Genomic DNA, 27,701 nt, shown 5'->3' on the forward strand with positions numbered 1-27,701 from the left:
ATTAGTTTCGATATCTAGAAACAAAAGCAATGCTCTCAGTCTCTACAATCAGGGAACCATCGCATTGGATAGTCATCGAGAAATCCAACGAAAATGATTCCGTAAGGCAGATTTCTATCTGATTTTAAGAAAAAGGTTTCTCTATTTCTGGTATCTGAATAATAGGAAATAATTAAAAAAGCACTGTGTGTGTTTCACTTCGGATATCATTAAAGTCGAACCTAATGTCAATGAAGGTAGGAAAACTCTGTCCTTTTGATTATTTCAGCGCTATAACAAAACTCTTTGTCTAAATATACTCTGAGGGGAATAGGAGATTCAACGAATTTTCCGATGGAATGAGTGAAATCCCTCCCCAACTAAAGATTCGCTCTCATTGTTTTAATGGAAAGATCATTTGAAGATCTTTTCCCCCATCCACGCAGATCGATTCTGAAAACCTCCTTTTATAAACACAAATGATTCTTGGAATAATTGTTTTCGGATACCTTTTAGAAGAGATTTCTGGGAGATTCGCAACTGCTGATTGTGCTCATAAATGGGGAGAGGAAATTTCCTGGTATACATATAAACCTAACCGATTTCAACCACCTAATATCCTTGCTGATCGTCCTTTTAAATTGAAGAAACTTTGAATTTAGTCTGCCTTTTTGAAGTAAGCTCTAATTGTATCCAAATGAAGTTCGGAAACGCGGTAAGTGCTTGGGATATTCTCCGAGCAAATTGCGATCGTTTTACGGGTTTCCTCTTCTTTGGATCGATTGGCTCTCCAAATTAGTCTTTGGTTGACTGCTAGTGACTCGCAATAGGGTGCCATTTGTGCGTATCGGGTTAAAAACGATCAACAATTCAATGCATGTTATTGGTAAACCCTTTAGAAATTTAAAGTTCATTTTATTTTAATGAATGTATCGAATTTCAACAGTTAATGAAATATTCAGGATCGATTTCGTTTTCTCTAATGAGGTGCGAAAATAATTTCTAAAATTTTTTCGCATTGTCAAAAATTTGAGCTAATCTATATCATGATTGGTTCTGGCAATGTGTGTGTGTGTCAGTTATATTCTAATGTAGCTTGAGATTGGCAGTTTGTAATTTTACGCGGAATTCCGTCCCATCATATACAGTATAGTCCTTTCTTATTTTACATTAAAAGACGATTAAAAAAATCGATAAAGTCCACGAGCCAACGAGAACAGTACTGCGGTATTAGAACTGTGAATGGTTTCCAGATTCAGAAGTAACAATGTCCATCTGATTCCTTACCTTTCGGGGGAACCGGGAACCAAACACTTTATGAGAGCCTACCGATTTCATACATTTCGAAAATGAAAAGCCGGCATTCCCGTAAAAGAGCACATAATTGCAGAATTTAGAGAAATGGTGAAGAGAGAGATTATTCATTTTTTGTGAAAAAAAAAAATCATGAGAGAAATAATTTCATAATTAGCAAAAAAAATTATAATTGTTGAAAGAAATAATTACGAATATGTGAAAAATAATTTTTTATCAACCCTTTAAGTGGCGCAGCAGAAATCACTTAACCCATCCCCCCTGACAAATCGGGGGGGAGGGGGTGTCAGCGTTTTGCTGACTTTTGCTGACAGGGGGGGGGGGGTTCAAAAATATTTCAGGTAACAAAATTTTACGTAAAAATTTGCTTACGTAATACTTGAGCGGCCCCTAATTCGTGTTCAATGGAAAATATGCTTATTTTCGGAACAAAAATAAAAGTGTGCACAATATTTTAGGGACCTCATTTAACTCGAGACCTGTTAGCCCAACCGTTAAGATGATAATCTGCGTTGCGTTAGCAACGTGTTAATCGGAATGTCATTTTACAATTCTTAATGCGACAGAATGGCTTTACGGAAAGTTATAATTTGTCCCACTATCTCGGGAAAGTTGAAAACACCTGTTCGTAATGGATGTAATTCCTTCATCTGACAAAAATCATATATAATGATGACGTGAGCGTTGGAATACGCATGATATAAATATATCTGTAGTATATATCGAACGGCAGCAAAAACACAATACTGTCCATAATACATAAGGGAGAGGGAAAACAGCAGTGTAAATAGTGTCCATGGCATGACATGTCTGCTAATGGTTTAGACAAGAGCCCATTCCCACCATCACTGGACAATAGGAAATAAATGCGCGTGGACACAAAATCGAATTCGAAAACGTTTATTGAAGGGTCCAAAAAAAGTCTAATTGTCCACACACTATTTGTCAAAAAAAAAAAGACTTTTATTTTCATTCGTTTCGTGATGAACGCAAAGTATTGACAAAAATGTTTTCATTATCGGAAAAAACTTCAGGGATGTTCTGAAAGAAACGAAATGAAAACATTATTCATTTCGTAACAAATGTGTGTTTGCTTGTCAAACAAACATTTGGAACGATTCGTCATTACGGTATGAATTAGAAAACTGACTAAGAAAAAATATATATATTTATTCAATTCACTGTTACCATTATTATTCATTTTGATTATTATATTTTATTTATTTCTTCTTGATGATGAGGTATTTCAGCTGCTTCTCTTCATAGAAAGGTATTTTTACCGCGCCACAAATAGTGCTCAGCTGTTTAATAATGCTAAATTGCTATAAATGAATAAATAATTCATCGATTTGGCCAGTTGGTCTTTCAATGAGTGACAATGCGTTGTTATTTATATATACAGCCATGTTTAGAAATGTTTAGAAAATATATAATACGTTCGTAATACAGGGTGAGACCTGTAAGTGCTAATGCTGCCTTTATCTCTTCAACCGTCCGTCGTAAAGGTATAGTATGAAGATGTATGAAGAATTATATTGGAACTGATATTTTACAGAGAAGATATATTCTGCTACGGACTTGGGTGTAATTTACACCTCTGATTTTACATTTCGTGATCATATTAACGACATTTGTAGTAATTCATATTGCAAACTCGGTTGGTTTAAAATAACTAAAGATTTCACTAATTTGGATACAATTATTGTCCTTTTCAACTCTATAATACGATCAGAACTTGAATACGCATCTGTTGTTTGGAATCCTCATTACAATAATGGTATTGATGGTATTGAAATTATACAAAATTCATTTATGCGAAATTTGTATTTTAAGAAATTTAGAGCATATGACATTATACAATTTCAACAACTTTTCTCCGACAAACTTTTTTAATTACCAGTGAAGAAATTTCATTCTTTTGAAGTTTTTCTGCAGGTTAGTTAATGGTAATATCGATTGTTCTTTTATGTTATCTAAAATAGGATTCTTGGTCACACGGTACAACACCAGGTCAAATAAATTATTTCATATAGCTCACTTTAGGACATTGATTGGTTTGTCTTGTGCTATAAACAGATTTTGTATTTTGTGTAATCATTTACCTGACGAATTTGACATATTTCCAACACCCATTGGTAAATTCAAAGAGCTTCTTCTCTCCGATTGATTGAAAAAAAAAAAAAAAAATTGTGCAGAAAAATCAACTATAAAGACAGACAGCATGTCATGTATACAGGCAATACGAGACGTAGAATCCCCTTACAGCCTAGTGCATGACATTAGAAAAACACTAATGGACCAAAGGAAGATTACAATACGATGGGTGAAAGCTCATGTAGGCATTGAGGGGAATGAAATGGCGGATAAATTCGCAAAAGAGGCTACAAAACATCAGCATGAAAACCACCTAATGAAATTACCGGCATCCTACATTAAAAATCTGCTCTTGCAAGAAGCGTCAGAGAAATGGCAACACCATTGGCAAATATGCACAACTGGAAGAAAAGTCTTCGACGTAATACCAAAAGTGGGTAAAATGAAAGAAGTCATGCCGCGAGAAATAGTAATGTTCCTCACAGAACACGGTCCATTCGGTGAATACATGCGGAGGTTCGGAATCAGCCGGACCAGTACGTGTAGATGCGGCCATCCAGGAAGCGTGATACACTATGTGACACAGTGTGAGTACACAAAGGGATACCATTTACAGGCGCCACCGAACGGACGAGAGATCTTGTGGAAACGGAAAATTATTTTACAAAGATCTGCAACGAGGAAACTACAACAAGTCTTGGGCTATCTGATAAATTATAAAGAAACTATTTTGATAATAACTGGAAGTAGTGAACAATCCACTAGTGATTCGGAAGTGGAATCTGAAACGGATGCGGGTTCCATATAGAGGGGCGCATTTGGGCTCCTAAACCATAACATTTGAGTAATACACCCTGTATAATTTATGAATGTTTTTGTATATACAATTTCATAGTATGATGGTGGTTTAGTAACCTTGAATATTGTATGAGCTCATTATGGCATTTGTTGTGAATATGTGACGTACATAGTAATGTTTATGTGTATCAACAAGTATTATAAAAAGGGAAATTTATATTATGTAATTAGCGTATATTATATAAATATATTATGTAAATATGTGTGAGTAATTCAAATGTGATCGCTGCCACCCAGCACTGTGAACGGGGGCTGTGTTTGATTGTTCCCGCCGCACTTTTATAGTATGATAGTAATTTGTAACCTTGAATATATATTTGTATGAGCTCATGGTGATATTTGTGCCCAATACTACCTTCATAGAGTAATGTTTTTGTGCATTCCCAATAGTATAAAAAAGGGAAATTTTTGTAAAGTAAATAATATATGCCTGTAATTCAAATGTGAATGCCCAGCACTGTCAACGGAGGCTCTGTTTGATTATTCCCGTTGCAGTGCAGGCTCTGTGTGAATTCTGTGTGTGTATGTATATTGCATATTCTGCAATTGGACAGGCAAAACTGCTCAGCACTGTGGACGGAGGCTTTGTTTCTTCGTTTCCCGTCACAGTCGAGGCGCTGTATATATGTAATTTGTATACATTGTGTATTGTGTATTTTGATCATTCTCAAAGCTCTCCCACTTCAACTTGCCAGCTTCTTCCTCTTCTTTCTTGCCCAGAAGTCTTTTCCACATTTCTTTCGGAATACCAGGCTGTGGTCTCCGGCCCTTATGTGCCACTGGGCGCACGTGCAAGTTTTCTCCCTAGTCATTGGATTCAGTCACCCATTTTTGTCAGATGGCTTGTATGTTGCATTGGTTGATGGCTGTCTTCCTGGGGAGAACGACGCGAGTAATTCGAAACTTGCGGGCACGGGGCAAGGGGAGCCACCACTATAAATCTTTGCTAACTTTTCCGACACAACTTTGCCTCTTTTGAGGGAACGGAAGTAAGGTGCTTTGCATCAGTCCGGGGTTGTGAGCGGTTCTATCTATCTATCTATCTCCGATTGATCTCAGGAATTTTTTTCTTCTTTAAATGATGATATCTTGTATTTGACTGTTAAAATATTTCCTTTTTCTTTGTTTATTTATTTTTCATTTTATTTTTAATCGTCGTGTGTTTTTATTTATTTATATTCATTTTTAATTGATCCGGTGATTTTATATAGCCTTAATTTCATTTATTTGGTATTGACTAGTGTTTGATTCTATTTTATGTATTTTATATCTGTGTATTGGTATTCATTTCTGTTTGGTTTTATCGTATTTACAATATTTAGGTCATAACTTGCTGTAATTGGATTGTTTTCTGTAGCTTGGTATTTAAATAAGTAAATAGTTAAAATTTAAGAAATACTCAAAAGGCTTTCAAAAATTACCCTTTACCAGTTATGGTAGTGAAAATATAATGCGTAACTCACACACAAAGTACAAAAATCTAAATTTTTATACAGTCGTCCCCCGTTCTCTGATTTTCAATTAGAAAGTCATGAAAAAACAGCAGAAACTAACGGATAACGCTCCTTTCCCCTCATTTATGCTGCCCTTTCCCCAAATTTTCTCTGGTTTTGAATTCAATTACCTCAGCAAATACTACATTTACAAACTTGGAATTTTTTTTGTTGGACTCAAGAGAAACAGGGCAAAACAACTTTGCAATTGGAAGTTAAACAAGGGGAACCATATAAAAATTTGGATTTTTTTTTAACCTAACTACACACTGTATTTTCACTCTCAAAACTGGTGAAGCGTGATTTTTGAACGCCTTTTGAGCATTTTTCGAAATCGAAACAATACCTCTACGACGGACGGTTGATGAGATAGAGGCCGCATTAGCGCTTATAGGACACCCTGTATATTCAAAATTGTAATGACACAATCACAACAGATTCTCAGAAATCATGTTTCGAACTCAAGTAAAATGTCAAAAATGGCATCCTTCTTAAAACGCGTTTAAAGTTGTTTTTCGCAGATTATTTGTTTGTGAAAACGCAACACCAACTAAACGTAACTTCCATTCTAAGCGTCATGTAAACCAAACATGGCCTGTTTTGGAATCACGAAAACGGGGGCTTTCTTAAAAAAGAATATTAAAATACAAAAAAAATCTGTGTTATCTTCCAAAATGGCATTTTAAACGAAATCGGATACCTTCAGAAAATTTAACCGAGATATCGAAGATCGAAATACTTCACTTTTGTCATTTTCATGCGCTGAAATTTAGGTTTATAAAGTCATTAACACGAACACAGTCGTAAAGAATGACAGAAATAAAACTAAAAAAAATTATCTTTGATATCTTGGTGAAAATGATACTGAATGATGTTTTCTCCTCTTTTTTTTGTATATGGAAAAAGTGCTCAGGGACTGTGCCACGGGTCACTCGAGTGTTCTGTGAACATGAAGCGGCCGCTTAAGTAGTCTGGGAATGTACCGCGGGCAACTTAAGTCATGTGGGAAATGTGGCGCGAGCCGGTTGAGTGGTGTGGAACAGTGCCGATGGTGGTATTTAGTATTACAATTTTCAATTGTAATGACAACTAAAATTGAAAAAACAATCAAAAGATTCTCAGAAATCTTGTTTCGAACTCAAGTAAAGTATCAGAAATAGCATCCTTCGTAAAACGCGTTTAAAGTTGTTATTCGCAAACTATTTGTTTGTAAAAACGCAACACCAAAAAGTGGATGTAACTTCCATTCTAAGTGTCATACAGTCGAATCCCGTTTTAACGAATACTGTTATAGCGGAAATCTCGTTTTAATGAACAGCTCTCAAATCCCCCAGATAACTTTATATAGAAACAATGCAATAACCTGGAATTCTTTTATAATGAAATTTCGTTATAACGAAGTAATTTCTTTGGTCTCCTGGAATTCGTTATAACGGGATTCGACTGTATAAACAAAACATGGCCTGTTTTGGGGAATCACAAAAATCTCCCAAAACGGGCAATTCCCATAAATGGATTTCACTATCTATTCAATAACACGTTTTTGACTGACGCTGTACCTGCGCAACGATTTGTTTAAAATATTTTTTTTTCCAATTAATTTTCATACAAATTTTTGTATACAAAATACATATACAAACCAATTTTTGTATGAAATTAATATTTTTGAAAATTAAAAGTTCTAATGAATGTCACATATAAGTGTTATTTTTTAAATATTTTACAAAAATAAATTTAATCTTTTATGACTTTTCAAAAATGAAATTTTCGACAAAAAAAAATCGGGGTTTTTTCGCACAATACATGAGGTTTTCCAAAATCATAATTACTAATTATTTTAATGAAATCAAGTTAATTAATCTGTATTAATTCAAAATTTAATTAATTGGAAATTTACATGAATTTGAAGAAGAAAAAAAGTTAATGCCCAATTTTTAGAAACTTCTCAAGTATGTTATTAAGGTACCCAGTTATCATTTTGTTCCGGATAATGTCTCTCACAAGCACTCGAGATGGCAAAGCACGAAGCAATTCGAAGGAAAATTCAGATTTATTTCGCAAAACAGCTATGTACACGTGTTTACAAGCAGCGAAGGATCTTTTGGCATCATGACATCGCCAACTTATCGGCGCTGTCGTCAACGTGCCAAGTTCGTCGTCAAATTGGCGAGATTTACAGAGAAGAGATGACTAATTTCATTTTTACATAAGATGATCACTATTTACAGATGAGAATGACATAACGAGTAATAAATAAGGACCACAGTAGAGCATCGATTTTCCGAATACCGATCAAACGAAACATCGGTTAACCGAAAGTGTCGGCAAATTCACTGCCTTGAGACGGCTGTGAAGTGGTTAGGACAACACGAAGAATATGATGCTGTCCAATTACTGTCTTCTTTTTCTAAACTGTAAGCCTACCTTGATGGCCATTTTGAACTTGTCAAAGTAGGCTGGTCAGTTGTTTCAGGTGGGCTGGTCTCTGTTTTATTTGTAAGACGTGTGATGCAAAGTGTGTACAGTTTTGTGCATAATATCAGTTTCTTTGTTTCATATTGCTGCTATGACACTGGTACAATTTTTTTCCGTGGATGATCGGTTATCCGAAAAATCAGTTATCCGAACACCCCCAGTCTCCAGTCGTTTTGGATAATCGATGCTCTACTGCAGCGGTTCTCAACCGGTGCTCCGCGGAGCCCTTGGGGTTCCTTGTGCCCCAAGGGCAATAAATCTGCAATTTTGATGGACAATTAAAAAATTGGCCTACGGGGTTCCGCCATAGAATTTTTTTTACTTAAAAGGGCTTCGCGAGTCAAAAAAGGTTGAGAACCGCGGCTCTATTGTAATTACATAGTTTTCGGAAAAATTTGTAAAAAAAATTGTGCAATTTGGTCTTGAATCGGTAGAGCGGTCAGAAATGGGTTTACGGACACTTCCCGATAGCGGACATTATCGGTCCCACAGTTTTAGTTTTTAATAAAAAGAAAAATTCAAAAATTCCTATAATAATATTTAGTTATTTTAATCCACCCTCATTGAATCCATCACGTTTCGGAATCGAACTTTTTTTCCCTCAAACGCATGTCACATAATTTCACTTTAAAAATAGAATAAATTTCCCCGGGAATAATAAAGAAAAAGGAGGAAATATGAAATTCCATTAAGCTCTTTCCTCCAAAAAAACACCTGCGCTCCTCATATTTTAAACGGGATAAACGGCGGTAAAATTCCAGAAGCAACAAAAAAAAAAAAAAAAATCGGGAAAAAACCTTAAATCCTGGAATTTTGAATGAGACAAAAGAAAAATTATTAGGAAATCTTTATTTCTTTTTACGGGAGGAAATTTTCGTAGACGTTAATTAGAAATTATTATTATTTTTACTTCGGACGAAAGTAATGTATGTTAATTATTCGTGATATATTTAGCAGGGATTATATAAATTTCAAAAAATAATAAAAAGTTTTGAATTTGAGATTGTTTTGTTTCAAATTCGTTGGTTTAAAATTTTTGGCATTGCTTAGTTTTCTGGGTATTTTTAGGTTGTTTCTAATGTGCAGGCTAAACCCTGCTTGTCCCTGTTAGAGTGTAAGCCAAGGGGGTGTCTAATTTCTGCGCTAGCATTGGCAGAAAAAGACTGGTTTGTGACTGCCAGATGGACGCCAAATTGTTTGAGTAACGTTGGTAAGGTAACTGTTTACGGCCGCTTTGCCAGAAAGGAAACTGGTTTAAGTCACATTGCCAGAAAAAGTTGTTATCAGTCGAAATGCCCGAGAAAAAATTATGTGAGTAGTGTTGCCTAAAAATGTTTTGAGATACATTGCTTGAAAAAAGCTTGATCGAGCCAAGTGTGTGCTAATTGCGGATTATGTACCACATACAGGGTGGGCAAAAATTCCGCAGAAATTTTAAAAATGGATAAAAACCGGAAAAATAACCGAAATAAAAAACGGTTTGCAGGGTTAGCATCACTAAAGGTCACGGGATGTTTTTCGAGACAGGGAAAAACTCAAAAACAGCCGATAGGTGGTGCTGGTACGAGCGACTTCGGTGGAAATATGCAAATGAGGCGGTTATAAGAACTTGCGCTTCTAATCCACAACCAGTTCACCGTTGTAAACCGTGTATGTGGACCTGCATGTACTCTGCCGTTGCTGGATTTGTGACTCGCCTGCAATGTGTTATCCCCTGTGGTGGTGGTGGTCACGTGGAACACATACTGCTGTAATAACAGATTTGGAGGCATTCTGTTCGTTATTTGCGTATATTTCCTTTAACTTGAGTACGTCAGAGCTGCTTTTTAGTTATTTTTTTCCTGTCTTAAAAAAATTACCGTGACTTAGTGATGCTAACCCAGCAAACCGTTTTTTATTTCGGTTTTTTCCGGTTTTTATCCATTTTTAAAGTTTCAACGGAGTTTTTGTCCACCCACCCTGTACATAGAGTGCATAGGTTACAGGGCACATCACATTTTACTGGCGAACCGTTGATCCTAGAGGCATACATCCAATTAGAAAAAGTATCCTAATGACATGTAGTATTCATTCATGTTGTACATTTATGAAAATAAAAATGTTAACTTCTTATACAGACACCCTATTAAAAACCCAACCAAAAAGCTGTTTCCCTGTCTCTCCTGATGCCAACAAAAAAAACGTTCTCCAGTGCAATATTCACTTAGATATGCAAATTTGAAAAACGAAGGAAATTTGGGATAAAATAAGCATTAAATGCAGCTCTAAAACGGTTTACCCGCATGTTAATGCTGTCGATTTTTACCGAATTTGTTATAAATGGTTGGTTTAAGTTTATTTAGACGTTTTGAATGAGTTATTTAGTTGTTTTTGGCGGCCGCGCTGTGCGGTCGTGTGGGTATCTTGCCGAGGAGCTAGGTTCCAGCCCCGTTGACGGCACTGCGGTGTTCGGCTAAAGTTGGTTTTCTGCGGTTTTTCAGCTTTGAGGCGCGAATGCGAGCCGATCTCCCATTTAAAAAGTCTCTCCGCAGAGAGCAGGCAGACCTACAACACAATACTGGCATTCCCATCTTTGCTTCAGAAAATGGAAGACAACTCTACAACATTCACTCAGAACACATTCCGGCATGTGCCTTTTCCGCAGAAATTCCGAAGAGGAATGTGTACGCGTTGCATGTACGGTGAAGAAGTAGCAGTAGTTTTTGGCGTAAAAAAAATTCCATTTATTTGAGGTTCTATCATAAAAACAACCACATCACCATCGTATTCAAACTACATTGACAGAACAAAACGATTTGAGCCGCGTTGCTCGATAGAAAAAAACTCGTCCGAAAGCCGCATAATGGCAATACGATGCTTACATAACATGACCATACAGGCACTTGCCATTTTCACTTGAAGATATAGTAGGCAGGAGACAGCACCAAGAACGCAAGACACGCACAATTCTGACAACTAGATGCGTTAGGAACACACATACACTGAGGCACCAATTCATTTGAAATTTCTTGGTTGATACGCGGTGCGTGTATAATTAAATAGTAGTCATCTTCATCATCAACAACCATTTTCAATCTACTGCTGGATGAAGGTATCCTCTAAATTTTTACACTTTGCTGTGCCTGATGCTTTAGCCATCCAGTTGACTCCAGCCACTTTCCTGATCTCGTCAATCCATCTTGCATGGAGTCGCTTTTTATTGCACGTTTAACACCACGGGGGTACCAATTTAGAATACTTGTGGTCCATCTATTGTCCTGTCTTCTTGTAATGCATATAACCCATTTCCATTTCAAACGTTTAATTCTTTCCATGATATCATATACCTTTGTGTGATTCCTTACCCAAGTCATTCGTTTTCTGTCTCTCCTTGTGATGCCTAACATACATCTTTCCATGCTCCTTTGTGTTGTCTGTAGCCTTTGTATTATCTTGCTTGTGAGTGCCCATGTTTCAGTTCCGTAAGTCAGTGCTGGTACCACACACTGGTTAAAAACTTTTCTTTTCAGGCATAATAGCATGTGACTCTTCACAGAATTACACAGTGTTTGCCAAAAGTCCTCCATCCATAAAAAATAGTAGTAGTAGTAGCCTAGTTAGCCCTTTCATGTACAGGCTTCTGGCAACAAATTCAGACGTTTCAGAAACTTCTATCTTTGGTTTAGTTTCGGCTGGTTTTTTTGTGTAAACGAGAGGAGAATTAAAGATGCGTGGAGCAGGATTTTATCATATTCCCCTAATTAGGTAAAGGTAAAAAACAATTAATTTTTGATGGAGCGTCTCGATGAGGAAAATAAGGGAGAAAAAAAGAGAGAGATCGAATAACTTTGTTCCATCTAAAGAGTGTCCAAAAATTCACGCAAGAAGTAATTTTGATAGAAAACACAGGTTTATAATTAAAAATTGTAAATTTTTTATTGATTCACAGTAGGGTTATGTATGGAATAGCATATCGTGTAAATGGCCTCCACGACATTTGCTGGCACATATGCACTCTTTTGTTGAAATTTTCCATGACCGTTTCGCATAAATCTGGCTGAATTTCGTTGATGCGGCGCTCAATTTCCTCCTCCAAGGCGTTGGACTTTTTTCTTTGGAGTTTTTTTGGTGTCTAAGGTTTATGCCAACAAGCCCACGAACACCCATGCCCTGAAGGAGGAAAGTGAATCCTGCATCAACGAATTTCAGCCATATTTATACGGTCATGGAAATTTCAACAAAAGATTGAGTATGTGCCAGCAATGCCGTAGAGGTCATTTACACGATATGCTATCCCATACATAACCCTATACTGTATACTTTATGAATCAATCAAAAATGTACAATTTTGAATTATAAGCCTGTGCTTTTTTTATCAAAATCACTTCTTGCGTGAATTTTAGGACACCCTTTCTTTACTTTAGGCCGAGATATCTTGCCCTAGTACAGGAATATATATAATCTACCGTTGTCTTCCGCTGCTCTTACCATCAACATATTCAGGTACCAAAATCCAGGCTTAAGTAATGAAAGTAACTTTTGTAAATTGTTAAAGTAGCGGCATCCCAACTATTATTCACCAAAACGAATCCTTTCCATCGACGAAATTTATAACCTGGTATTATTACCACGGTAGAAACACTGATGCTTTACCATTGTCAATTTAATTCTCATCCAGAGAGATAGGAATGATGTACAAAAAAAGACATTGCAACCATGCCAATGACGTCAATGTATCATGAAGAAGCAACCCAGCCTCAATCCCATCAGCAGTGATCCTAATCCACGGCCACGAAAGTAATCCTCAAAGTGACAATCTGATAAATGTGGCTTTATCCCATCGTCCTTCTTCCTCAAGAATCGTATATACAACTTCCGTCTCGAAACAGACCATTATGGTACTAAACACAAAGCTAGTCTAAACGACTCTATCATTCGAAGCATAAAAAGAAAAAAAAAAATTATACGTGGCTATAAATAATTCAGATTAACATGGATTTGCTATCATCAAGGACCCAGTCGTGAAGTATGAGGTTGAATGTTGACTATCTCCCGTTAGTTAAGATGTGATTCGGATGCACACAATGGACAACGATCCCGAGGAGATTTCAGTTCCGAGGAATCATCGATCAAGGTATTATATACTTAAGAAGATAATGTAAGTAGATGGGCAAAAAAAAGGAATATAATGGTGCTCGAGATCCACTGTATGTTTCTTCGAAATTGGTCTAACCTTGTCGCTGTTGTATTCCTATTATAACGCGACGCCAACGTAATTCACGCTATGAGGAGGATTAAGTATATTTATGTAAAATCAATGATTCTTAGAAAAATTCTTAGTTGCAACAAATTCTATTTGGCATGTTAATCCATGGATTAGTAAAACAAATGCTAAGGCATAAAGTGTTTGTTATAAGAGTAAACACTAGGTTTTAAAAAAGAAGAAATTTCAAAATTTTATGAAATTCAAAAAAAAAAAATTGCAAGTTTTTTATCCGTTTTTGATTTTGATTTGCATTCACAACCTAAGACATTACTCAACGCGGCCAAGCATACATAACTCCAAATATAAACAACGAAAACTAACTGAAAACGTTTCTTTATCAATTTTTTTCTCGATTTTTGAATTTAAAGATCTCAGCGAATATTGTACTTAGAAACGTGGAATTTTTTTTTTTTTTTTTTGGTTAGCAATCGAGCATTAACTTTCTGATATGGAGTCTGGGCACAGATGGTTCATAAAAAAAAAATCATTTTTATTTTATTTTAATAACTATATATCCCCTTGTAAACATGTACAACGTCGCTGAAATTCCTGACTTCGCAGATTTATGACTGATTTCGCAAGAATGACTAATATCTGTCACCGTTTTCTTGCTATTCTATTTCGGAAACCGTCAGTTGATTGTGGGACACTATGTACACATCCATACGTCCCGTATTTCCCGGGACAGTCCCGGTTTTCTTTCTTTTTCTAACCGTCCCGACTTTTCTGCAAAAGTGTCCCGGTTTTTCCCGTTTTTCACATGACACCTACTTGGATTTTCATTCTTTATTGAAGTCAAAGATTGAAATTATTTTTCATCTCATAAATTATATTATGATAATTAAGACCATAAATAAGAACATTAATCTCCCACATTTGTCTTGTTGACCGTTTTATTTCGTGAAATTCATTTCAATCCACTGCAATTTGCAGTAACGCTTCGTTCCCCGCCATTGCCGATTCAGCAATATTCGGCAACTTTGTACACTTTCGGCGTTGTTCTTGGCAATAAATGGCGATGTCCCGTATCTTCCCGTATTTGGAATTCCGATTTCCCGTATTTCTTTCGAGGAAATATGGTCAGCCTATGTACACAAATACACAATATTTAACAAAAGGATGAACTATTTATTGATCACAAGGAATAGGAAAAAACTGATTTCCTCAAGCAGCTCTTTCAGCCACTTGCAGATCGGGCAAAACAAAATGAATTAGTGAGTTATAATGAATCACAAGATCAGTGATAGATAGATGATAGAACCACTCACAATCCCGGACTGATGCCAAGCAACTTACTTCCGTTACCTAAAAAGAAGCAGGGTTGTGTCGGAAAAATTAGCAAAGATCAATAGTAGTGGCACCCTATTGTGCTCGCAAGTATCAAATCACTCGCGTCGTTATTCCCATGAAGACAGCTATCAAGCCAATGTAACGTGCAGGCCATTTGACTGAAATGGGTAGCTGGATCCAATGACCAGAGAGAAAAATTTCACGCACGCCCAGTGGCACATAAGGGCTGGAGACCGCAGCTTGGGATTTCAAAAGAAGTGAGAAGAAGACTTGTGGGGCAAGTAAGATGAAGAATTTGGCTTGTTGAAGTGGAAAATTCGAATTATCTAAATACACAATACATGTAAAATATCATATCCACTGTCACGGGAAACGAGGAAACAAAGCCTCCGTCCACAGTGCTGAGCAGTTTTGCTTGCCTTTCTTTTTTCGGAATATGCAATATACACACACACAGAGCCTCCATTGTGACGGGAATAGTCAAACAGAGGCTCCGTTGACATTGCATCCGTTCACATTTGAATCACTTATAATATCAGTGAACATCTCTGCATCGGATACTCTGTAAAAACTGTAATGGTCGTCAATTCAACACCTGTGTACCGAAATTCATTAATGTCTGCAATCGGCAACTAATTTGAAATAACCTATACAGTGCACGCCACATAATGTGATCACATCGAGACGGGATTTTTGGTAACAAATAACCGATTGATAACTACATCCAAAAATATCCTGGTTGTAACTAGGATGGCCATGTCCAGTTTCCTTAAACGGGACAGCTTCGTTTTTCTTTTCAACATGATTTTAAAATGTTAAATAAAGCATTTTTTTTCAATCGTTCTAAAACAGGATTTTTACTTTCTTTAACCGAAAATCTTTTTTATAATCAGAAATTGTGAGGAGTTAGAATGGATTTTTGTCTTACGTGACTTACGAATTATGATACTTTCTATACTAATTTACGATACGTCCCATTGATTCTCTTGTTTTCCAGCTGAGAAACTGTGCATATGCCGAAGAAACTCGCCAAGACATGAAGAGGGACTTTTTTTACACATGCTTTCACTGTAAAGATTGCGCTGCAAACAGAGCACCACGTACAAGTATATGGATCATAGTGGCTGCTACTACGGCCAGATTAGGACTTGGTAAGCCTAAGTACAGTAATTTTTGTCCATAATAGAACTTTCTGGCATCCTATGTAATCTTGCAGATTTATAACGATAACTTATACGGAAAAATGCTTCTTTGTTGAACCTTAAATTCAAAAAACGCAAGAAACAAAAAAGTTCTAAGAAAAAAGGATTGATAACATAAACCAATGTCCCAATAACTACAAAATACTTTTTTCTCATGTTATGATATTGGTCCGTTCGTAATTAGCGAAAGTGATAAAAACATCCAAATGACAACATTATCCGTCATTCTAATAAACGGCGTCTACTGTATATTAATTTTCCTAAACAAAAATAATTTCCAGGAAAAGTTCAACATTTTCTGTTAAAAAAATCACCTATATTATAATTAAAATAAAATAAAAAAAAATTATAAATTTCATAATCAAAACAAACTCATCAAAATTAAATTCTGCTCACAAAAGATGTCACTTCTCCCGTTCTAGAACATAAAAAAAAAGAAGAAAAAAAGTGGATTATTAATTAATTTGCAATTCAAATATTATAATTTTCTTATTTCTACCGAAATCAGTTTCATTAATAAATTATATCCAAAAAAAAAAGTAAGATGAAAGGCATGGCAAAGCGGACGTATCCAAATGAGGATAATTGAAAGAAAAATTTACATAAAAAACAGGAAAAGAAAAATTGTTTGTAAAAGTAGAAAAAAAGGGAGCTTTGAAATGAAAATTTCTACGAATTCATTCATTTTCGTTTCTTTCTTTTCCCTGTCACTTTTTATATTGTTATGAAACATTTCATTTTAAAATAATTGAATGTCCAATTCATTATTTTCAGGATCTCTTCAAGGGGGGGGGGGGGGGGAAAGAAAAATTTTCATTTCTGAAACTAAATTCAATTTCCCTTTTCTTTGGGTATTTCCTTTATTATTCAAGTATTTGGTGTTTTTATTGGTGCATCTGTGAAATTGAATGGACATGAAATAATGAAACTTTTAATAAAATAAATACCTTTATCCCCATATATCTCCATATTCAGCCACCTCGTTGGGCGTTTTTGCCTGTTGTGGCCTTGTATTTTTATAAAACAATTGATTGAAATGTGGAATACACAATTTATTTGCTGTATTAATTTATGTTAATATGAATCGGTATATGATGTTTTATACTTGCATTATTAACATATATAAACGGAAGTTATATATCTACGAGGCTATCGCTTCAACCGTTGTTATCACGAGTATAGAGAGTCCCATAAATTTTTGAACTGTTTAAAAATTCATTAAAATTGGAGGAATTGGTGTATTTGAATGCACTTGTTTTCACAGCAGAAGGATTTTTTTTTTTCGCGAAAGGGAAAAATGTAGTTCACATTTTCGTTGATAGATGGCGCTGCACGAAGCATATCACTAAATATGCTAACCAAGTGTTATGAAATGCAGGGTAAACGACTGACAGCTCATTTCTGAATTTTCCTAGAAATTTTGAATTACGTGAGATTCGAAATAATTTTCTTAATTTTACCGAAAATCAGTTTGTCAATGCAAACGGACGTATCCGAACGAATATAATGGAAAAAAAACAGACATAAGAAGAAAAATGTATGTATAAAGTAGGGGAAAAAATGAGCTTTTTCAAATGAAAATTGCTGAATTCATTCATTTCCTTTCTTCTTTTCGTCACTATATTGTTGTAAAGAATTTCGTGGCATTCGTGGATAAAGCACTGTTGGTGAAGTTGTTTTATCTCAGCCACGAATAGCCGGCTGAAGCTTCTTGAATGTTTCGGACACATAAGAGGTTGAAGAAATGTTCAGGTCCAATCATTCCTGCCGGACTCTCGTGCAGCTCTCGCTCTCTATCGACAAAAATTTTAACTAATTATTTTGCTCTTGTACTGAAAGAAATCTCTTTTCGTAAGGATAACTTTTTTCGCAAAACGCATTCAAATATGTCCAAGTCCTTCTATTTTTTATGAATTTTTCGACTATTTAGGAATTTATGGGACATCCTTCTATGGTTTCAATTACAAAAAAAAAGGTTTTAAATGAAATGCAATTTCCTAAAATTTCGTAATTTTTGAGAGGTCGTAAAAACAAAAACTTTTTATACGATCCCTGTGGTCTAAACCTTCCAAAGGGTGAAATATAGAACATACCCTGAAAAAGTGTTTTCAAAAATGTCTATATTTTTAAGTGCATTATATGGATCGAGATATCGAAGATGAAAAAATACGCGATTTGGCGAGTTATTGCTGCAATAGCGAGTTTGTTTTGGCTTGAAAATCTTTATTATAATTAAATGCAGGGAGCGATGGGGTCGTTTCAACGACTGGTCACGTGAGAAACGCAAAGTTAAAGATGATTTCTTTGTGAAACAACTTGACTGGAAAGACTTTATTATTGAAATTATTGAAGAATAATACTATTTCGCTATTTTAATCATAATTAATTTTTTAAATTTTTTTTTCCGAAACTTTTACACTTTCAATTCAGTTTAAGTTTTCTATATTTGTGAACCACGTGCGCGCTCAATCATTGGCGATAAATGGCAATCATTTCAAAGTTGAACATTTCGATACATAGTGCTGGCTATTCTCAAGAAGCAACAGTCACAAAACAGAAACTATCTTACTTTGGTCACATAATGCGTACAGAAGGTTCATTAGAAAAAATGATAATGCTTTGGGAGAATGGAAGGAAAGAGAGGAAGAGGCAGACCAAGCACCAGATGGATAGAGGAGGTGTTGCAAAGCACCGGAATGAAGCTAGCAAAGGCACGCTGTGAATGACAGACCAGAGAGCTTGGAGAGCCATGATCTATAGAGTCACCAGGAGTCGGAATGGACTCGATGGTTCTTAACAGTAACAGTGCATTTAAAAATATAGAATTTTTTGTAACTCGCTTTTCATAGAAGGTTTATATTCAACTAATTGGGATTTTCAGCTAACACGAACTGTATAGAAAGTTAATATGGTTAGTTTTTGCAATTATACGAAGCTTCAGAAACATCACGACATTTCAAGAAACCGCATGTCACTTGGATTTTTTTTTTTAATTGAAAGTACATTCCAAATAGCAACGAGAGTAAAAATAGTCCCGTTGATGAACAATTTGAATCAGCCTATATAATGACACAGAGATACTCAGTTTAAGAAATCAAATATTTAGTATTTCCTATATTATGACAAAAATTACAAAACCCGTAACATAAAAATTACGTAACTAACTGCATCATATCTAAATTTCAGGATACATGTCTGTAAAGAAAATGTCATTTAAAATTGATAAATAACCTGAATAAAGTTCGATTTCATCCTAATAGTGACCGTACTCGTCATTTCCATTAATGCTGTACTAGAGGCTGTCACGGATAATTTCACACTACTCAAGTAACAATATGAACTCTAAATTACCAATTTGATATCATTCAGATGTAATGCAATACCCATGGTCATGAATGACACGAAATGATTGGAAGTTAATGAACAAAATTTACTCTTTAGACTTCACCAATTTTTTTTTTTAAGTCTGAAAAAACGGAATTTTCAATGTAATTTTATTTCTCTTCTCTGAAAACGTCAAAGAGCCTCATTAATTTAGATTTCCCCCTTTTTTTCAACTATTTCCATGTCAAGTTGCACCAGAGTTATTCGTTTCATTTTAAATGAGAAAATTTAAGAGATTTCGCGTTTTTTTTTATATTTTTTTAAATTTGGCATCTAATTTTTCCCCCAAATCTTTTTCTTTGGTATTAGCATGTTCAAATGTTACCTCATTGAGGACATGAATAGAAGATAGGCTGTCGGATGAGATTCAAATTAAGTGTGCACTAACATTTTTTCCCCGCTAAGCAAATACGTTTTGGAAAGCAATATCCGTATTTTTCATATGTATTCTACACATTTTATTTTAAAATACGTAATTAAATTTTTATATTTCAAACGGATTCGAACCGTTGGTAAGGTTCTTCAAAATATGTATACGATATGTAACACATGTCGTTAGGTAACCTTGTTTGTATAAGTAATACGATAAAAATGAATTTCAATGCTTTTAAATTATGTAGAAGTTCCTTTATTATATATAGAAAAATTTTACTTTATCAGATATATTCTTCTTCAGCGAAACATTTTTATTCATCCACTGAATTCTTTAGAAACTCATGTAAGTATTTAGACCAAGAATTACTTTATAATTATGAAGGAATTGCCTACCATTCAAAATTTCGTACTGAGGAAACGGTAATCCTAAACACATGTTGAGCTATGGTATATTTTGAACACATACAAGTTTTTCTTATATTAAGTTTGTAGTAAGAATAAAAACCATGAAGATTTCGTCGAGTTTTTAATAGATAATTTAAATTTAATCTATATATAATATTAAATCTGTATAATAAATTTGATTTTCTGTGTGCGCGTGTGTGTGTGTGTGTTCTCTATACAAATCTACAATTTTAGATCGATCGTCACCAAATTTTGCATATATATACCAAATGGGATCCGACTTGAACGATAGGCTACTTTAAAATTTCGTCAGAGCAGGCCAAATGCCCCAAATGGGCAAAAAACTGTCGGGCAACAATGGTTTTTGAGCCTCAACAATCACTTTCGGAACGTTCACTTTGGTTACCGTGGTTCCCTAGAATGCGTTTCAGACGTGTATATGCCTTTACAATGGTTTGACACATTTTCAATACTCTCAGTAATGAGGCTCTTTGAATAGACGTCATAATCATCATCAGCATCGCTTTGAGGGTCACGAAAAGGGTGATCCTCATAGAAATCAGTGTTAAAATTGCCGATTTTACTGTAGAAATGCGGAAATTTGGGTGGGGTTTTCCGCTACATCAGTAATTTTAAAAATTGCATAGAATTCTCGATTTTTGAAATATTGAGTTCGCTTACAGATATACGAATCCCAGGAGATTAAATATGAAGTAATTAGCCGGACCTACTTTTGAGTTGGATATTCATGCAATAACATTGATTTCAACTTTTTATTTACATCTTCTCAAGCATGAAAAGTAATGTCTCCGTATTGTCTTTTGATATTCAACTGCATAAATTCATGTGGGTTAGGATATTTTAAAATGAATTATGGGCCCGTAAAAAGTGCATTGAAAAAATTCCACAAGTTTAATTAAGCATTTTTGTAAGTTGAAACAGGCAGATGGATAATTTGACGTTCAGGGGGGGGAGGGAATCAAATACCTACCGCGCCCCTTAAAAAAGGGAAAATAATTCATATCTACGTTTCTTTAAATCTAGATTTGTTTCTTTCATTAATCGTGCAGGAAGTCACCGAATTGGTTAACTTAGACACGGTTTGCATGTACCTCAAAGAGACAGGGAGATAACACGTGATCCAAAAAGCCTCATTAAAGAAAATCCGGGCAGCGCCGGGTATTTTTTTTTTTTTAAATAACGTGATCTTTACGTATTCCCAAGGGATCAGCATGATCCGTCCAGGGAATTTGTTATATAGCTAGTATAAAATATAATTCAAATAATAATATCATTTAATTTTCTAGATTAGAGGAATCCAAATTCGATCACACAATGTTGACTTATCAGTGCGTCAAACTTTTAAACATAGCGGACGTGAGCATAGCAATGCAAATATTTTATCAAATGTACCCTTCCCAACTGAGTCAAGACGCAAGAGCTTACCTTTTCTTGAACTGAACTGATGTATATGAGAATAGCTTTCATTCTCTTGAAATTCGTTGACATTAGTTTTTAAGACATACGTTCTAACGCATACATCAATGGGATTGTATTATTCCCCGGCAGCAATTTTATACCAATGTTAGAAAGGGTATTCAAAGTAGCTTTCCGATCTAGATCTGCCAATCTCTCCACACAATAAAATTGAAATCTAAATTGATGTCTAAAAAGACTGAATAAAATGTTCTCTCATTTCCGCACGTTACGTGTAGAACAAAATTGTTAATACTTTTTCAATACCTGTCTGAAGATTAATCGAAGGTCGTCATTAGTAAGCATAAAACCAAAAGATTTTTGATATGTTGCGCAGTTGACCGTTTATCACACGTTCACTTATCTTGAAAAGAACGGCAAAGTAAATGTTTGAAATTGATAATGAAATGCCTTTTTAGAAACGAAATATATGTGAAAACCCACTGTTTTACTACATTATTATTCGTATGAACAACATAGATTAAACGAAGCGTGATATTGTTACACGTGTTGTTGGCATCGAACTTGAATCAGCATTTGCGCAATTTACGGGATCATTGAAATAAAATAACAATATTCAATTGAGCAATCTACATTGTATAAATTGTATCAAAACGCTCAGCTCGTAGCAATAAACAACTGAAGACTTGGAAATCAAAAAGAGTCTACGTGACAATATAGTGGTTTTATAAGGGACGTAGTGTCGGAGGTTCGTCACTTTTTCCTGAGATGACGGAATGTTCCTAGACGCTTCTGCAGGTCAGGATGGCCGAGCGGTCTAAGGCGCTGCGTTCAGGTCGCAGTCCGGTTCTCCGGGCGTGGGTTCGAATCCCACTTCTGACATCGAATACTTTTTTTTCCTTTCTTATGTGGTGTGTTTCGACTTCAGTTAAATTGTACGTGTATTGTAACTTCCTCATACGGAGGAAGGGCGCACCATGATGATGCATTGCCGTCTTAAAGACGCATGGGCCGCCACGGGTTATCTAGGTCAGCGATTCTCAACCGCCGGGCCCTGTCAAACCAGACCGTGTATAATTCACTGTTGCATTTTGCCGCTGTGGTGGTCGAGTGGTTGTTGTAACGGACTCGCGATGCGAGGATCCGGGTTCGAACCCCACAGTGGTGGTCGGCTGAAGTTGGTTTTCTTTGGTTCCCAACTTCAAGGCGAAAATGCGAGCTGATCTCCCCGTTAAAAAAGTCTCGCCACAGAGAGCAACAGTCCTACAACGATAAATCATTCAATCATAACACTTCACTCATAGTTTGAAAACTGGTGGCAGATGGCAGCACTACACATAACAAGCATTACAGAGAAACAAAAAAAACTTCACGTCAGGTTTCACTACACGTACACGCACATTCCCGCATGTACCGATTCGTTGGGGGTTCCGCGGGGGGAGAATGCATATGTGGTGTCGGCTCGGGGATCCATGATGTTCTTAAGTCAGCCACCTCGTTGGGCAATTAGCCTGTTGTGGCGTTGTATTTGTATATTGGAGGGGTTTCCAATGAATGCGCGAAACTACGGAGCTTAAAAAAGCCTTTATTTCAAAGCACACTCAAAACACACAACCTTCCAGAACGGAAGCCACATTCCAACTCCCGCTCTCTTCTCTTGGAAGATAGATTTTTTCTTCTCACTTTCTTTTAACAGCGTATAAACAAACAAAACACATTATATGATATAAGGCCACAGAGAGTTAGTAAAATACGAGCCAGTACTTGTGTACCTACATGTTGAACCTACTAACATGTTGTAGGTTCTATCATGTTGAACCTACTAACATGTTGTACGTTCTATCATGTTGAACCTACTAACATGTTGTAGGTTCTATCATGTTGAACCTACTAACATGTTGTACGTTCTATCATGTTGAACCTACTAACTCAAAAAAGGAAAAAGAAACAAAATGACACTTACACCCTTTTGATTTTTCAGATTTTTAATTATCATTCAAAAATCTTAATGTGAAAGTATATTTGTATGCATGTCCGTCTGTTCTTTATACACATCCACGGTTTTAGACCGATCATCGCCAAATTTCGCATATATGCCAAACATGACCGGGATTGAACCGTAGGCTACTTTTAAAGTTCACCAGAGCTGGGCAAATACCTGATATTGGCGAAAAACCATCGGGCAACAATGGTTCCTGGGTCCCCCATCAAAAACTTTCGGAATGTTTAGTCTGGTTACCGTGGTTCCCTAACAATGCGTCTTTCATACATGCACATGCCTTTACAATGGTTTGTCACTTCTCTAATGCTGCCATTATAACAGTTTATTCCTTTATAATGGTTTGTCACTTTTCCAATCCTCCCAGCAATTGAAGAAAACCCAGGGAGTGGCGTGTATTTTTGCTAGTAAAACTAATAAATTTGTCTCCAGAGAAATCTAAGATATTTTTATCACGTAAATTAATATTTTCCCTATAGTACTAAGAAATTCCCTGAAATTTCCGTCAGAGTACTTCCAGATCCTAAACAAAAATGTACAATATAATCACGAAAAAAAAAATCATGTTTCCGACGATTTTTCCTTCAATAACATTCCCTTTTTGATGAAGTTATAAAAATCACAGAAATTTTCGCAAGAAGAAGAGAACCAGAAAAAAACAAAATACGCACGTAACGACGTACGTGTGTTGTTAGCGTCGGATATAGATATCAAAAATAATAATAAAGGCAACAAGGGATAAAAATTGCCATTTTTTTTTCTTGTTGTTGTCGTTGCTTTTTTTGTGTGTGTGTTTCAACTCCTTCATCTTTGAGGTTTCCAAGATGACGGCAGTTGTTGGCGCGTGAAGACAAAATTCGCTTCAAACAACACTGAATTCTTCGGGCGTGAATACAAGTTATTTCTTTTCTTATTCTTTTTTTATTATTATTATTTCTTATTGTTATTTTTGTGATAGACATGACACCACATCGAGAAGCTAAATTTGTGAAATTTCAAGGAAAATATAAAAAGACAACTTGGTGAAAATATATCAGCTTTAGTGTGTGTTATATATTATTATTATTATCCTTTTATTATTATTATTCATATTTTCTGATTACTCATGAGGAAAAATGCATGAGGCAGTTGCGAACTTTCTAAGTATGATGTTATGTCTTTTCATGCAGGAAATATTCTCGTCTTTCTTTCCCGTTATTCAAGCTGTGCGACACGTATCTATACTCGGCATGTGTCACAAATTTTTATCCTACTTCGAATGCGAAACCAACGAAAATTATTATCGGATAAAAGAGACTTTTACTGCATTAAATTGATAAGTATTTGCGCAAGACTTGATACTGTCAGTTATAAAGGTCACTTTTCTTTTACTCGTATAAGGTACAGGGTGGGCAAAAAGTCCGTAGAAACTTTAAAACTGAATAAAAATCGAAAAAAATAGCCCTTTTTAATAAATAAATAAATAAATAAATAACCCCTAAAAGCGAAATAAAAAACGGTTTGCAGGGTTAGCATCGCTAGGTCACGGGAATTTTTTTTAAGACAGGAAAAACAGAGTAGCTCAAAAAACAGTCGGTAGGTGGCGCTGGTACGAGTGACTTCGGTGGAAATATGCACGGTTATATATGAGACCGTTATAAGACCTTGCGCTCGTAAAGATTGTCAGGCGTGGACTAGAGCATGCATTGCATGCCAACGTTCTAAAGTTCACCGACACACTCGTTCCGCTCTGGCCGAATTCAAAGTACCAAACAATAGATTTCAACACATCAATCTCGACATAGTTGGCCCATTGCCATTATGCCAAGGCTCACGGTACCTCCTAACGATAATAGACAGATATTCCAGATTGATCGAAGCCACACCTATGCCAGACCAAACTGCCGAAACAGTCGCCAAAGCCCTAATTGCGACCTGGTTTGCCAGATTTGGCATACCACAGAAGATTACCACAGACCAAGGAAGACAGTTTGAGAGTCATCTTTTCCAAACCTTAAGCAGATACCTCGGATTCCAACATCACAAGACGAACGCATATCATCCTCAGGCGAATGGACTCATCGAGAGACAACACCGATCTCTGAAAGCTGCCCTAAGATGCCGAATCCAATCCCATGCAGCTTGGGTTGACGCTCTTCCATTAGCACTACTAGGCCTGAGATCCGCAGTGAAAGAAGATTTAGGATGCTCCTCCGCCGAAATCCTCTACGGATCACCATTGCAACTGCCTGGCGAGTACTTCTCCGCAATACCAGACATCAAACAATCCGATTTCGTCCATCAACTTCAAAAACTAATGCGTTCAATGAAACCCATACCTACAACAACTCACGGATCTACGCCAACATATGTTCCTTCATGTCTACAATCCGCATCGCATGTCTTCCTGCGTAACGATGCACCACACTCTGCCTTGCAACCAACGTATCAAGGCCCATTTCTGGTCAAAGATCGACGAGATAAATTCTTCGACATCGACTTCAACGGGACATCCAGGAGAATCTCCATCGATCGGTTGATCCCAGCTTTCTTAAGTGACCAGCATACCCAAGTGCCTTCGACGTCACCCGTCCATCCAAGTACAGTACCAGCAACTGTGACTCGTTCCGGTCGTCATGTCCACTTCCCCGACAGATACTCGACCACGACATTTCGTTGACACTAGGGGGGGGAGTGTGTAGCGACCTCTACTTGAACTTTCACCGATTGCGGAAAAATTATGACGTCGCACTTCGCAATTTTCTGATGCGAATATTTTGTTACCTAGCAACGCAAGTTGCGATAAAAATTGAATGTTTTTCTTCGCAGTCGGCAAGCAACCATTGTCATGTGATGTCTTTCATTTTTATGTGTCCGTACCAAATTAAACATGTATTATATAAAACCTTCTGATTGTTATTATATTTAATAATGGAGCTCAACAACCGGTCCTACAGATAGAGGAACCATTGGCGGCTGTAAGAATCAACTTCTCGGGTTTCTTGTGGGTATTGACGACAGTTCGCGGGACGACTGACACATCAGCGCCCGTGTCGATCAAAAAAGTCCAGTTGGTGGAAGGATCGGCCAGTATGACTCTGTCGACGAATTGGCAGCCGTGGCCTTGGCCGGTGGACGACTGCCTTATTAGTTTCCCGGTGAGGTTTTGAAGGAGCAGGGCTGTTGACATTTCTTAGCCTGAGCTCCGAAACTGGTGTGATAGAAGCAGAAGCCATTTTTAGCTTGTTTGTATTGGGCTCGGCTGTGGGATCGCGAGCGAGAATACCGTTCTCGATGACGGAATCGAGGTCTAGGCTGTCGCTGTGAAGTTTGAATAGCGGCCTTCAGCTCACTCAACTCTTTGGTCAGAGCTGCGACTTGTTGCTCCAGTGATTGGCTGATTGCGTTCTCAGGTCGACCGGATGCTGAACAGATATTTGGAATGGCCAACTCAGCGATTTTATCTGCCATCGAAGCGAGTTGTGGAAGCCCTTCGCTCGAAGCAGCTAAAATAGCTTGGACGTTAGCGGGGAGTCGCGCTAACCACAACGATTTCAGCAAGTCACCACTAAAGTTACGTCCGGCAAGCTCACGCATTCGGGCAAGCAGATGCGATGGTTTTTGATCTCCTAGTTCTAAACCTTGCAGTAGCGTACGGATTTTCGATGATTCGCTCTCCGCGTAAACCTGAATCAATCGTGTCTTCAGCGCGTCGTATTTATTCTGCTGGGGAGGTTCTAGAACTAAATCTTGGACTGTCGATAAAATATCGGTATCGATACCAGCGATAGTATGGTTGAACTTCGTAGCATCGGCAGTTATCGCTGCGATCGAGAATTGTGCTTCTAGTTGGATAAACCACAAGTTTGGATTGTTTCTCCAAAATGGAGGCGGCTTTATAGCGACGCTATCGACATTCGGCGGATTGTCCATTTGGAACGGAGGAAACGATTACTCGCTTACCTTGAGAAGCTTGCTGTTCGAAATCATGGCGCTGTTCGAAATCACGTCCGGCGTCGCCAGTTTAGGCACCCAGTTTAGGGACCGATGCAGGGCACCGGTGTGTAGGCACCTATCTGTAGGACCGGTTGTTGAGCTCCATTATTAAATATAATAACAATCAGAATGTTTTATATAATACATGTTTAATTTGGTACGGACACATAAAAATG

The 27,701-nt window shown here is 36.7% G+C and overlaps 1 protein-coding gene and 1 non-coding gene across 2 annotated transcripts; one reads left to right on the plus strand and one right to left on the minus strand.

Annotated features, from left to right (window-relative positions):
- Positions 1–22,349: 22,349 nt before the first annotated feature.
- On the plus strand, positions 22,350–22,433 carry TRNAL-CAG (transfer RNA leucine (anticodon CAG)). The gene has a single exon. It is a non-coding gene; the product is annotated as a tRNA-Leu (tRNA).
- Positions 22,434–26,676: 4,243 nt separating this feature from the next.
- Positions 26,677–27,462, minus strand: LOC149070032 (uncharacterized). Its single transcript, XM_089249266.1, has one exon. The coding sequence runs from the start codon at positions 27,460–27,462 to the stop codon at positions 26,677–26,679; it is 786 nt and encodes a 261-aa protein (XP_089105392.1).
- Positions 27,463–27,701: the final 239 nt, after the last annotated feature.

This window comes from Pholcus phalangioides, unplaced genomic scaffold (genome assembly GCF_987345545.1).
Source record: "Pholcus phalangioides strain wild (caught in Gottingen) unplaced genomic scaffold, Ppha-v1.0 ptg000022l_1, whole genome shotgun sequence".
In the NCBI taxonomy this organism is placed as follows: domain Eukaryota; kingdom Metazoa; phylum Arthropoda; class Arachnida; order Araneae; family Pholcidae; genus Pholcus; species Pholcus phalangioides.

Bases quoted from the DNA above. Each gene is read 5' to 3' on its own strand.
- LOC149070032 (XM_089249266.1), bottom strand. From the start codon at position 27,462: ATGGACAATCCGCCGAATGTCGATAGCGTCGCTATAAAGCCGCCTCCA.